Here is a 13,270-nt window from a genome sequence, read left to right as displayed (position 1 = left end):
ATTTCCCCTCTGAAATTGTAAGTTTCATCAATTATCCTCCTGAAATTAACAAAACTTCAATTACCCCCTGAAATTTCACAACGTTAGTCAATTTACCCCCTCCGTCAAATTTTTCTGTTAGTGAACATGACGTTTTGCAAATATCCCCGAAATTTTGCACTTATGTGCAAAATGCCCCCCAAACTTAAAAGTTTATATTATTTTTTTCTTAAAAACAAACAATTAATAATTAAATATTAAAACTAACTATTAATTTTGAAATTTGGGAAAACTAAATGCATATATACATCAAAATAGGCTCCAAAATGAGGAAAATATGTATTTTTTAAAGTGGCAATAATGGGATGATTTGTGGATTAATATTGGGGGTTGTGTAGTTTAAATGATTTGAGCAAATTGTTGAAGGAGTTGGAGGAGTTAAAAGACTAAGATGGTGAAGGAGAAAATATAAATTTAAATCTGATTATTAATTTGTTTATAAACCTTTAAAAATAATAATTTATCTATTAGAAATAACCATTATTGTCACTTTAAAAATACATATTTTTCCCTATTTTGATGTATATATGTATGTAGTTTTTCCAAACTTCAAATTTAATAGTTATCTTTAATATTTAACTATTAATTGTTTGTTTTTAAGAAAAAAATAATATAAATTTTTAAGTTCGGGGGCATTTTGCACATAAATGCAAAACTTTAGAGGGGTATTTGCAAAACGTCATGTTCACTAATAGAAAAATTTGACGGATGAGATAAATTGACTAACGTTGTGAAATTTCAGAAGGATAATTGAAGTTTTGTTAATTTCAAAGAGGTAATTGATGAAACTTACAATTTCAGGGAAAAATTGACTCTTTACTCAAATAAAATTCAATCAAATCGAATATAACCTTGACGTCCGCAAGTGACTTTTTCTCCCTCTACTTTCTCTCTCTAAAAAAACACACATAACTGTTAACACTTAGCAGCAGCAGAACATAGCAGAACGTTTCACTGTGATTGAAGATGTTGCTACTACTTATCCTAATTACACTTATAAAACCCTAATCAAGTAATTTAAGGATGATAATTCACAACCCAAGTGCAAAGTTCCAAACTTTTTGCATCCTCTCAATTCATTGATCACTTCCCATATTTAATTTCTCTTCAATTTCTCAATTTTCTTCAGCTATCGGTGAGTTATGCGAAGTCTCAATTTGTTTTATTTTTTTGATTAAAGTCTTAATTTTTACTTTGATTATGTTTGTTTCTTGTGTTTTTGTTTCAATTGTGCTTGAATTTGTTTTGGGAGAAATGGTAGTTTTTTCTTTACCGATAGTCTTAATTTGATTAAAGCTGATTAATTTTGTTTTGTAATTGTTTTTTTAATTGGTGATTAGTGTGATACTGTGATAGTGAATTTTTTATATCATTGTTGATTGAAATTTTTGTGCTTTAATTAATTGGTTTATTGGGATATTGTTTATATTGTGTGTTGATTGATGGGTTGGATCTAAAAAGTCATTTGTTGTACAGAGATTCATTGAAAGCTGTTTGGTAGTTGTTCATTATGGGATTTAGTGCAATTGTAGTGTTCAGAATCAAAGGTTGTTTCATGGTTGGTTTTGGTAATACTTCATGTTTATGAAGGAATCTCAGTGAAGACTGATGTTTTTTGGCGATGAATTTGGGTTGAAATGCTTTCTGGTGTGAGTTATTATGCCGAGTTTGTGACATGCTGTGTCATTGTAGTTTGTTCTTGTTGAATACATGTTTTATGTAAGTTAGTTGTTCTGCTTAGGTGATTGCTCGAAGGCCAAATATTGAGACATGGTACCACCAGGACCAGGGCCACCAACTCCTATTGGCGGTGCTCAGTCTCTTTCACCTTCTCTAATGAGATCAAATTCAGGAATGTTAGGAGCTCAAGGGGCTCCAATGTCTTCGCTTGTGTCTCCTCGTACTCAATTCAACAACATGAACATTCTAGGAAATATGTCCAATATAACTTCTATGCTGAATCAATCTTTCCCAAATGGAGTTCCAAACCATGGGCTTACTGGTCCAGGAAGTAGCCAGCGTGGAGGAATTGAAACTGGAAGTGAAATAGGCCAACTTTCCAGTGTTGGCAATGGAACAAGCTTCCCTAATTCTCCATCCTCATTTGGACAATCAAATATGACGAGTGCGGGTTCCTCTGGTCAAGTTCAGGGTCAACAATTTTCCAACTCTTCTACAAACCAACTGTTGCCAGATCATCAGCATTCTCAACCGCTTGATACTCAAAATTTCCAACACAGCCAGCAGTCAATGCAACAGTTCTCTTCTCCTCTGAATACGCAGCAGCAACAGCATTTTCAATCAATGCGAGGAATAGGTGGAATGGGACCAGTGAAGTTAGAGCCCCAGCTAAATAATGACCAACTTGGACAGCAGCAGCTGCAATCAATGAGGAATCTTCCTCCTGTGAAATTAGAACAGCAACAAATTCAAACAATGAGATCTCTGGCACCAGTTAAAATGGAGCCCCAACATTGTGATCAGCCGTTATTTTTGCAGCAGCAACAGCAGCATCAACAACAACAACAGTTCCTCCACATGTCGAGACAATCTTCTCAGGCTACTGCTGCTCAGATCAATCTTTTGAACCATCACAGGCTTTTACAGCTACAGCAACACCAGCAGCAGCAGCAACAACTCTTAAAGGCAATGCCTCAGCAACGGTCTCAATTACCACAGCAATTTCAACAGCAGAATATGCCTATGAGGTCTCCTGTGAAACCGGCATATGAACCAGGGATGTGTGCGAGGCGGCTGACACACTACATGTATCAGCAACAACATAGACCTGAAGTAAGAATTGATCTATATACTGCCTTTGTTCTGTGTGTATATCATATACTCGTATGTATTAATAATAGGTTTTGCACTTGGGTTTTATTATATAGGATAACAACATCGAGTTTTGGAGGAAGTTTGTTGCTGAGTATTATGCTCCTAATGCCAAGAAGAAATGGTGTGTTTCGATGTATGGAAGTAGCAGACAAACAACTGGAGTTTTCCCTCAGGTTCGTTGCCAAAGAATGCCCTGAAATCCAATTTTAAGGCCTGGATACTCTTGTCAAAGATCATAACTTAATTATTGAATGGTGTATTTAACTGTACAATGCGCTAGTGTCGGTATCTTAAATTTAGTTGTTGTGGGTGCCATATTTTTATGTCTCAGGACCAAGTAACTATTGCTTTAAATGTTGCCATGGACATTCAATGGTATTCAAGGAGCCATCTCCAGTAGTAATCTCATTGATGCTAAACATTAGTTTTAGTTAAATACGGTTTCTTTAAATATTTTCAGGATGTATGGCACTGCGAAATATGTAATCGGAAACCAGGCCGTGGGTTTGGTAAGTTTTTTTTGGAGGTTTTTTCCTGCATTTCATTATTCAGTGTATTTCTATTCTCCACCATTTGTATGAATGTTGGCATCTTAACTTTCTATTAAATATATCTTAACTTTCTATTAAATATATTCTTCTTCTGGGTTTTCAGAAGCAACCGTTGAGGTTCTTCCTAGGCTTTTCAAGATAAAGTATGAAAGTGGCACTCTGGAAGAGCTACTTTATGTTGACATGCCCCGTGAATATCATAATTCCTCTGGCCAGATTGTTCTAGACTATGCAAAAGCAATACAAGAAAGTGTTTTTGAGCAACTTCGTGTTGTTCGTGACGGTCAACTTCGAATAGTTTTCTCTCCAGACCTGAAGGTAGCGTATATAAATCAACACATTCTAATTATGCTGAAAAATGCTTGTTATTATCATTGTTGGCATTCTCTATGTGAAAAAAAAAATGTTTAACTGACATTCTCGTGTTTATTATTTCTTTTGCAGATATGCTCTTGGGAATTTTGTGCTCGGCGCCATGAAGAGCTCATCCCCAGAAGATTGTTAATACCTCAGGTTGCTGATTAAGTAGTTGAATCATAAATGCCTGTTACTATAAAGAGTACTTTAACTGTTTATTTAAAGTCTGTTGTAAGTTGAGATTGTTATTTTACAAGATATTTGCCATGGATATAAGACTCCCTTGGTTTTGTTGCTAGTTATTATGGTAGGAATACCCTTTTGTAATGCTGGTGTTTAGATTGTAGATATGTTAGTGGAGCAGAGTTCGGCTATATATTATACACTCTGATTATTCATTCTTATTATTACTTCATTTTTATTATCCACAGGTTAGTCAGATTGGAGCGGTTGCCCAGAAATACCAGGCTTTAACTCAAAATGCAACACCCAATGCATCTGCTCCAGAGTTACAAAATAATTGCAATATGTGAGTCTGTTTAGCCAAACATGTCAAATTCTTGCTGATGCTATTTCTCTTCAAAACTTGAATCTTAAACATAATAATTAACTTCCTTGTTCTGGGATCATGGAATGGGTCATGGCTTATTTCCTTTTGATTAGGGATTTAACGTGTACGTCTCAAAATGTTCATCTCTTCTAGTAAAATGTGTTCTGCGATTTTTTCCACTCTCTTTTTATGTTGTAGCCCTTCTTTTGGTGGTTGACCATCGTGTATATAATAAACCATGTTTGCTGATGTTTATTTGATTTCTAATTGATGCTACAGTCTATCTTGCAACAGTCCTCTCTCTTGATCCCTTTTTGGTCTAACTTAATTAGGGTTGCTTGTTGCTGTATATTTCTGTTTTTATTTTAACAATACTATACTCTGCTTTTCCAGGTTTGTTGCATCAGCCCGTCAATTGGCCAAAGCCCTAGAAGTTCCATTGGTTAATGATTTAGGATATACAAAGAGATATGTGCGCTGCCTACAGGTAATGTTTTATTCTTATGTCATTGCTTATAGTACTATTTTGATCTTCAGTCTACACATTAATGAGAAAATATATTCTATTTCCTTTTAATGTTTAAATCGACATTTGATTTGTGTGGAACTATTGTATCTTTTGTGGCACCATCATAACCTTTATTTGGGAAATTTGTGAACAAATCACCCTACTAGTCCTTGCTTGTTTTGAATAGAAAATCCTTGCTCAGTTTTCTTTATCTTAATGTGACTGCAAAATATAACAATGCTTCTAAATTCTGCTTACTATATTTTCCTGAGTCAATCTTTAAACAGGGTCTCTTTACTCAAGAGATGATCTGTCTTTTGTATTTTGTTTCTCTTCGGGATAGTGATTATCAAGGAACACACGCATTATGAATTCTTTCCATTTGCACAGACAGAGGAAAAAGAATCCCTCTTTTCTTTTTATTGTTTTTTTGCCATATGCTGCAGAAATAATTTTTGACCTCAGGAGTTCATCTAGAGGATTTTTTTTCCAATGAACTCTACTGTGGAAACATGAAAAACCTCGTTGTTTATTGATTATGATGCAGATATCAGAAGTGGTAAATAGCATGAAAGACTTGATAGATTACAGTAGAGAAACTGGGACTGGACCTATGGGTAAGTTAATATTTTACGTGGTTGATTCTTCATATGCAAGTATAGTCTATAGATATGAATGTGAAAGTTGAGTATTGTTTTATTGAGTAGAGAGTTCAAGTGTTCACATGTATTGTTTCAATATTGATTCACTATGTCTATTCCTTATTAAACTATGAATATCATATAAAAGTTGGGTCTTCATGCATTCAGTTTTCATCTCTACCTTTTTACATAAAAAAAAAAAGATTTTGGATATCATTCTTGTCTCAATGTTATCCTACTTGTTAGTTCATATTCGGGGACCTTGGTTTGATCCTTTCAAAGCTATGTCCAGTATCATATTTGGGGACCTTGGTTTGATCCTTTCAAAGCTATGTCTAGTATCAATAATTGGAAATACAGAATTAGTTCTAGATGCTGCCGCCTCTGATTTATGAAGAAACTAGAAGATCCACGTATTTTAGGATTGGTCTTGGAGACTAAGTTGGTGTGGTGTGACTATATGTATTTTTAAGGGTCTTTGATCAATTTTGGAGGGGTATTGGTGGCATTTTCTATGGAGGATTGATTCAAGTTTCAAAATGATGTATGGTCAGAGAGATGGAAATAAGTCTTGTTGAGCCTGCACACAATTTATACGTTTACAGTCGGGAGAGAGAAATAAATAGCCTAGGTTACTTCGCACAACAATCAAGGAAGTGCTATTTTCTCCAAATCTGTCCAACTGATTTATAATTGCTTACAGAAGTAGCAATTTAGGCCCTTTTGGTCTTATGATTTGAAATTGGGCTTGCATACACCTTTGGTAAGATAACTAAAGATGAGGTAATCAAGAGCAGGCAATTAGAGTTCATAATGCCTCCACTGAAGATGATTTGTGTGCTAGACAACTAGAGCTTACCTAGTATTAGGTTTTATTTTATTTTATTTTATTTTATTATTTTTATGAAGAAACTAAACTAGCCCACCGAAATTGGCACTAGAGAGAATCAAACCTGAGACCTTGAGAGGAGCACACTCCAATGTCCCATGCAACACCACCAGATCAACCCAAGTGGGTTACCTAATATTAGCCTGTTACAACTTGAACTTGTTATTTGGTAGGAAAAAGTTGCAGATTTTCATTTTTTGTTAACTCCTTATTTACCGCCTTTTGTTGACTGTTTTCCTTCATGCCTAAGTTCCATTTCTATTTCCTGGTGTCAATGTTTTTGATACTTGTGAGGTTAAGATAAGCTTATGTCTATCTGTTGGTTCAAGGCTGTGTACTAGTAAAATCATTTAATATTTGAGATTGAAAGGTTGTTGAAGGACAAGTTTGAGATCAAGAGGGTGATCTGTAAATCATTTTTGTTGTACTTGATGTTTTTATGGGCAACTGATTTTGCAGTAATCATCTCTCTAGCTTTGATCACTGTAATAGGCTAATAGCTGGGAAAATGATTCTCACAATAGTTCTGCATTATCACTTAACCAGAAGAAAATGTAGTTGATTGAGAATAAACAGAGGGGTGTGTGTTGCACATTACTGTTTGTAGTTATATATATTTTTATTCTTATATATATATCATTGCCAGCTGTTTGATTGTTCTGATAGGGATGATGGATTTTTCTTTTGGTTTTTTTTTTTTACCTTCATACAGAGAGCTTAGCTAAATTCCCTCGGAGAACAGTTAATTCCTGTGGAGTTCGTAATCAAGCTCAACAGCATGAAGATCAATTAAAACAACAGCAGCAGCAACAAATGATGGTCCATAACTCAAATGGCGATCAAAACCCAGTGCAAGCTGCTTCCATGCAAATTGCTTCCAGCAATGGTATGGTTAGTGTAAATAGTTCTGTCAACTCGGCGTCCGCATCAACAACCACAAGCACTATTGTTGGACTTCTCCACCAAAACTCTGTGAATTCTAGACAAAATTCAATGAACAATGCAAGCAGTCCATATGGAGGTAATTCTGTTCAGATTCCATCCCCTGGTTCCTCCAGTACTGTGCCACAGGCCCAGCCAAACTCATCCCCTTTTCAGTCACCACCTACACCATCCTCATCTAATAACCCCCCACAAACACCTCGATCCATTTTAACGCCTCCCAATCAAATGAATACAACAAATTCACCAGCTAATATTTCACTGCAACAAAATCAATATCAACCATCTCTTTCTGGTGATGCTGACCCAAGTGATGCTCAAAACTCAGTCCAGAAAATCATACATGAGATGATGATGTCATCCCAAATGAATGGTACTGGTGGAATGGCAGGTGCTGGTTCTATAGGAAATGACTTGAAGAATGTAAATGGTATTCTGCCAATGAGTGCAAATACAGGGCTCAACAATGGTAATGGCACAGTGAATAGTAATTCAGGTGTCGGTAATTATGGAACAGTGGGGTTCGTTCCATCCACTATGCCTAATGGAATCAGAGCTGCTATGGTAAACCATTCAGTCATGAACGGAAGGGGAGGAATGGCATCCATTGCTCGGGATCAAGCTATGAATCATCAACAGGATCTGTCAAACCAACTACTTAGTGGTCTAGGAGCAGTAAATGGTTTTAGTAATTTTCAATTTGATTGAAAACCTTCTCCTTAAGAGCCTTTGCACTTTGTAAATGGTATGCATGTTGTGGTTCTTGACAGCTGCTTTTGCAGCATGATGAGCAATGGTAGAATTGCCTTTGGCCGGAGACAACGGAAGAACACAATTGGGCAGTGATAGGGTTAGGCCACTGTGCCAATATATGATTTTATATATAAGAAATGAAAATTGTTGGCTGGTTGTGTGGCTATGGGGCTAATTTTTTTTTCTTTCTTTCTCTTGTGAAGTCAAGTGCAACTTTATATTTAAGTTTTTGTAATGTCACGAGTTTTTTCCATTACAAACTGAAACTCACCCTTGATACACACTCATGGTCGAGTAACATGTCAGGTTTTTCCCTACAATAGTAACCGGTTGTTGGGAGAGTAATTACATATTATTCCAAACAATCATCGATTTTAAGGTAATCAACATTCAAAGAAGGAGGTCTGTTTATCCAATGTAAAAAACTTTACAAAATGATTTGAAATAAAGAAATATACAAGGATTGTTCAATGTGTTGAATCCATATATTGAAAGATAATCCTTACACAGATATGATAAAGATACAAACTACCTTTTGCCTTGCAGGGCATGGAAAAGAATGGGATAAAATGAAAATCAGCAAAGTCACGATTTTCATTTTTCAATCCCAGTTCAACCATTTTTGGTGTTATAATGCATGTCATTATGTATCATTTTTTCTGAGTTCATGCATCAATATATTTTTCCACAGTTGTAGACAGAGTAGACTTTGGAACTGCACCAATTACACTTTCTTTTTTCTCTCCATTCTTGAAAAATAGAACAGTTGGAATGCTTCTGATGCCGTACTTTGTTGCTATGTTTGGATTCTCATCTGTGTTGAGCTTGTAGCACGAAATTTTCCCAGCATATTCTTTGGCTAGCTCATCAATAATAGGCGCTATCATCCTGCATGGACCACACCATGGTGCCCAAAAATCTACCAGCACAGGGGTGTCACTTGCAAGAACAAGCTCATTCCAGCTTGAGTCAGTCACTGCTCCAACTGCCAAGTTTGAGTATACATGTGTTACTTCCTTAGACAAGACACCGTAGTGACTACTTAGGGTAAATCCACTTTTGCATGTTTGGATTGACTGAGTATGGGGGAATTACGGTGATATCGTGATTTTGTTGAAGCTGTAAAATGCTGTTTTTGCCAAAATCACAATGACACACCGTTAATCTGCCAAACCTACTACCGTCAATCCATACATGCATTTAGAAGTGCTCTACCTAAATCCTCTCTTATGCTCAATCCTCAATGAGAAAATAAAATTCAGAATACAGTACAAGGAAACCAAGAAGCAAACATGTTTAGTCTTAGTCACTTACATGGTGGCATTGAACATTAAGTTTTAACCTGTTTAGGAATTCTTCCTAAATTAAATTCAATTATAATGTGAAGATAAGGTGTATCTCTAGCCGCAAACTATCTTAAGATTTCAGTTGAAGCGAACTCAACCTTACAAAACCAATTTGTAAGATGACAAATGTCTTCATTTATAAACTCATTTTCAAACCACATATCATCCAATGCAGGAGTGAACATCTCAAGCGTGACCCGAGTGGCCGAAAATATCTTAAATAAGCTCTGATATCATGTTAACATTTGAACTTGATCTAACTCAATTATAAAACCAACTTGTAAGACGAAAAATGTCTTCAGGTTATTAAACATTCATTTTCAGGTCATATCTAGTGTAAAAGACTCATAACAAAATATTCAGATGCAGTTTTTGATACTATACTATCTATCTCTTCACAACTTCTCAAGAAAAACAGTTCAAAAGTTACAAGAAAGTGTACCTTCATTTACAGCTTCACGAGCATTGCAAATAAAACGAGATTTTCTGTAGGCAACACCAGATGGGAATGATAGTGTTGAGTTCAGCACAGATTTCTTGAATCCTGCTCTTTGAGCTGAGAAAACAACCTTTTCCCTTGAAGTTGGAAACAATGAAGGAAGACACTGAGGTCTGGCTGTGGATACTCTTAAACAATTCTCCAAAGCCATGTTGCTACTTTGTGTGTAAAATTCTTCTACTCAATAGTTTGTGGAAAGTGCAGTCAGGTTTTTCAGCACTTGTGGATAAGCTTCTAGTGTTTTGGTGGTTTTTAATTTGTTTGGTTTGAAATCTGAAGTGTGTGTTTGTAAGTGGATATTATTATAGATTGTGAGGTTCTAAGAAGGCTCGAATTCATGTGGTGGATGTCATTTATGTTTTCATACTTCTCTACTTTTGTCCCACTAAAAAGTGGTACACATCATCCAAAATTCCAAGAACCAGAAATGAGTTTTACAATTTTTTTTCTTCTTCTAAATTAAGAGGTAAATAAAATTTCACAACCGATTGTTATAATTAGGGATCAAACTCAAATGTTTTCGGTTGAAGTGAGCTTATATTAAACTCAATAATCACTTGGATAAAATTAGATATACATTAGAAATATAGGTTAATATAATTGGTATATATTTTGGTCTCTTAACTATTTAGTTTAAAGTTTGATTTCTAACGGATTTATATATACAAACATTTTTCAAAAGAAATCAACCCATCACATAGATTTCAATTACTTTAAGGGATTAATCTCCAAAATTACACGTTAATGAATCTATGGTTTTTAAAAAAAGGTACACATTAACAATAAGAAATAGTTATCTAAATATGTTTTTTTTAATCAAGTAGTATAGTAGTTAGAGTTAATTTTTAAAGTGAATAAGTGGGATGTGCGAGACTTTCTAAATATATATATATATATATTTTTTGCTATGGTAGATAAATAAACATTAGTAAATTTAGATAATTTTTTTTTTTTTTGTTTTGAAAAAAGTACATTTAGATAAAGGGCGTGGACTCTCTAAGTTGCAATGGTTTAATATATTTAATGATGCAATCTCATTCAATAGCCCATGGTTGCATCTACTCCCTCCATTATATTATAAAATATAAGCAAAATTTACTTTTTAGGTTCATTCATTAAATGAATAAATTTAAAAAATAAATTTTGCTTATATTTTAAAACGGGAGAGTATTTGGCTAAAGGTGTGAACGTGTTAAAAATTGTGTCCGAAGAGTTTCGAAGGCATACTATTGTATCAACCATTGCAACCTATCATTTCAAAAACTCTTCTAAAGAGTTGCAATGTCACCATTATACTCATGTGAACTGAATTAGCTTAATAAACTAAATTTATACTTTATCGAATTAAAAAATAAACTAAATTTATAAGATTTATTTAATCATCCATGTCACCATTATTATGATAGCCAGTGTAAAGACAAACACTGACATGTTTTTTCATTTTTTTAATAACGTTTTTTTCACTTGTATGTTTGTTTTGTTGTATCTGATTATAAATACTTTAGAATATATTACAATAAAAAAAATTAAGTTATATTGTTCCTATTGTAGCTAAATTGTTCGGATTATAAATAGATTTGACTAATTTTTTAAATTTAAATTTAAATTATATTTAAAAAAATAAAATTGAAATTACGATAATAATTTAAATGAATGGTATAATTGAAATAAAAGTACTACACCAAAACCATGTATCTCTTTATATATAACTATGATTTTCTTTTACAAAATGTGAGGTATGTTACTGAACTTGAGTGAAATTTAGTCTCCATAAGTATGTTTGATGGACCGGACAATTCCACAAGAATTGAGCATGGTGTTTTAATTTTTTTGCATGGTGCATTGATAATTCCTAACGATCTAAGAATGAATGGTTTATGCATTTAAGATGGTTTTACTGTTATTGGTCATGCATCTATATCTAGTCAATACTCTTAGAAAAATCAAACCATGACAATTAAGGTTAGGGCATGTTAGTGAAAGGAGTTTGGTTGTACTAGCTAAGAAAGATTTGTAAGGAAAAGATAAATTGGAGAAACTAAAATTTTGTGATAATTGCAAACTAGGAAAGCAATATAGAGTGAAGTTTGGAAGTGGCATGAATCCTTCTAGTTGACATTTTGAGTATATTTACGGAGATCTTTAGGTTCAACAACAATGATTATTTATGTGGGAGGTTTCTATTTTCTTACAATGATTGATGATTATCCTTCTAGTATGAGTTCATATTTTGAAACATAAAAGTGACACATTTGAAAAGTTTAAGAAATTACATACAAATGAATTTAAGAAAAATCATAATGAATGGTGGCGTTATCTTATATCATTCATTATGATTTTTAAGGATATATTACATTAATCAGTTGGTTTTTTTAAGGATATATTAATTACTAGTTAGTAGACAAAGATTAAACAAGCTTTTCCCTCTCAAGAAAAAAAAGACTAAACAAGCTTTCATCCCTAAACCTAGGTGAAAACCCAATATTTCTTGATGCTGTTGCGATTGATCTTCATCATCCTTTCGTCGTTGTTTACCATTGACGCTGACAAGAGTGTTTCTTCCTTATTTCGTCATTCCTTCAAAGCCTTGCAAACAAGCTGTAGTAAATGGGTTATACCGATTTGAGTAGGCAAAATATTGTTTTTAGTAAATCCCTTGTATCTACTATCATCTTAGCAACATTCATTATGATAAATCCTCCATTTCCATATTTAACCTAGTTCTGTTTTTCCCAAAGAAATGTTTAAAATTTAATTCACAATGGAGGTTGTTTTAAAAGTGGGCTGTGTATTATAAAACTGGATTTTTGTTTTTCAATTAATACGAGAATTAAGGATTGTGTGAATATTAAGGATAGTAATACTCCAAGATAAATGGTGATTAGTTGTCATGTTGCAAAAATATTAGTTAAAGGAATTTGTAAATGGTGATTAGCTGCCATGTTGCAACATTTTGCAAATTTTAGTTAAACTGGTTATTGATTATAAATGTTGTCATGCCTTCTTACTTGTAGAAGAACATCAAGAATATCATGTCTATGGATGACCAAACACAACAATCCATTGCAAGCGTTAAAAAATTGTAGTGTTTATGTAACATGTTTGTCAGGGTTAATTAAAATTGTAATGATTTTATTACTTCACCGTAGATATCAGACGAGTCAACAAATTATTTGAGAAACAATGGTGATGGAAATGCTAGCAGTGAGTATGAATATGAGAATTGAGATGGTGAATATGAAGATGATAACACATTAGTTTTTTTTTCTAGAATTATATGATCTTCTCATTATTGTAATTAATATCTCAATTATAATAGGATCAATTAGTTTTATGTGTAATTATTTTCCTTGAATTCTT

The 13,270-nt window shown here is 33.8% G+C and overlaps 2 protein-coding genes across 3 annotated transcripts; one reads left to right on the top strand and one right to left on the bottom strand.

The window, feature by feature from the left end:
* The first annotated feature begins 919 nt into the window (after nucleotides 1-919).
* On the top strand, nucleotides 920-8,413 carry LOC25489760 (transcriptional corepressor SEUSS). Of its 2 annotated transcripts, XM_039831656.1 has the most exons (11): nucleotides 920-1,174; nucleotides 1,516-1,686; nucleotides 1,781-2,832; nucleotides 2,928-3,047; nucleotides 3,335-3,383; nucleotides 3,529-3,743; nucleotides 3,870-3,938; nucleotides 4,214-4,311; nucleotides 4,726-4,819; nucleotides 5,388-5,457; nucleotides 7,083-8,413. In XM_039831656.1, the coding sequence occupies exons 3-11, from the start codon at nucleotides 1,810-1,812 to the stop codon at nucleotides 8,018-8,020; spliced, it is 2,676 nt and encodes an 891-aa protein (XP_039687590.1). In that variant the 5' UTR covers nucleotides 920-1,174; nucleotides 1,516-1,686; nucleotides 1,781-1,809; the 3' UTR covers nucleotides 8,021-8,413. The 2 variants fall into 2 exon arrangements, with proteins under 2 accessions (XP_039687590.1, XP_013461371.1); XM_013605917.3 differs by lacking the exon at nucleotides 1,516-1,686.
* A 41-nt stretch (nucleotides 8,414-8,454) lies between these two features.
* On the bottom strand, nucleotides 8,455-10,204 carry LOC25489759 (thioredoxin 1). Its single transcript, XM_013605916.3, has 2 exons — nucleotides 9,854-10,204; nucleotides 8,455-9,050 (listed from the first exon to the last, which is right to left on the bottom strand). Exons 1-2 carry the CDS (start codon nucleotides 10,059-10,061, stop codon nucleotides 8,731-8,733), a joined length of 528 nt encoding a protein of 175 aa, XP_013461370.1. The 5' UTR covers nucleotides 10,062-10,204; the 3' UTR covers nucleotides 8,455-8,730.
* Nucleotides 10,205-13,270: the final 3,066 nt, after the last annotated feature.

This window comes from Medicago truncatula, chromosome 3 (genome assembly GCF_003473485.1).
Source record: "Medicago truncatula cultivar Jemalong A17 chromosome 3, MtrunA17r5.0-ANR, whole genome shotgun sequence".
NCBI lineage: Eukaryota > Viridiplantae > Streptophyta > Magnoliopsida > Fabales > Fabaceae > Medicago > Medicago truncatula.
This window is presented reverse-complemented; position numbering and strand designations above follow the sequence as displayed.

What these genes read in the sequence shown, in the direction of transcription:
- LOC25489760 (XM_013605917.3), top strand. Translation starts at nt 1,810, where the DNA reads ATGGTACCACCAGGACCAGGGCCACCAACTCCTATTGGCGGTGCTCAG. An exon ending in CAACTGGAGTTTTCCCTCAG is followed by an intron (nt 3,048 to 3,334) that starts GTTCGTTGCCAA and finishes AAATATTTTCAG; the next exon opens with GATGTATGGCACTGCGAAAT. An exon ending in GATATGTGCGCTGCCTACAG is followed by an intron (nt 4,820 to 5,387) that starts GTAATGTTTTAT and finishes ATTATGATGCAG; the next exon opens with ATATCAGAAGTGGTAAATAG.
- LOC25489759 (XM_013605916.3), bottom strand. Translation starts at nt 10,061, where the DNA reads ATGGCTTTGGAGAATTGTTTAAGAGTATCCACAGCCAGACCTCAGTGT. An exon ending in TCGTGAAGCTGTAAATGAAG is followed by an intron (nt 9,051 to 9,853) that starts GTACACTTTCTT and finishes CAAACTTGGCAG; the next exon opens with TTGGAGCAGTGACTGACTCA.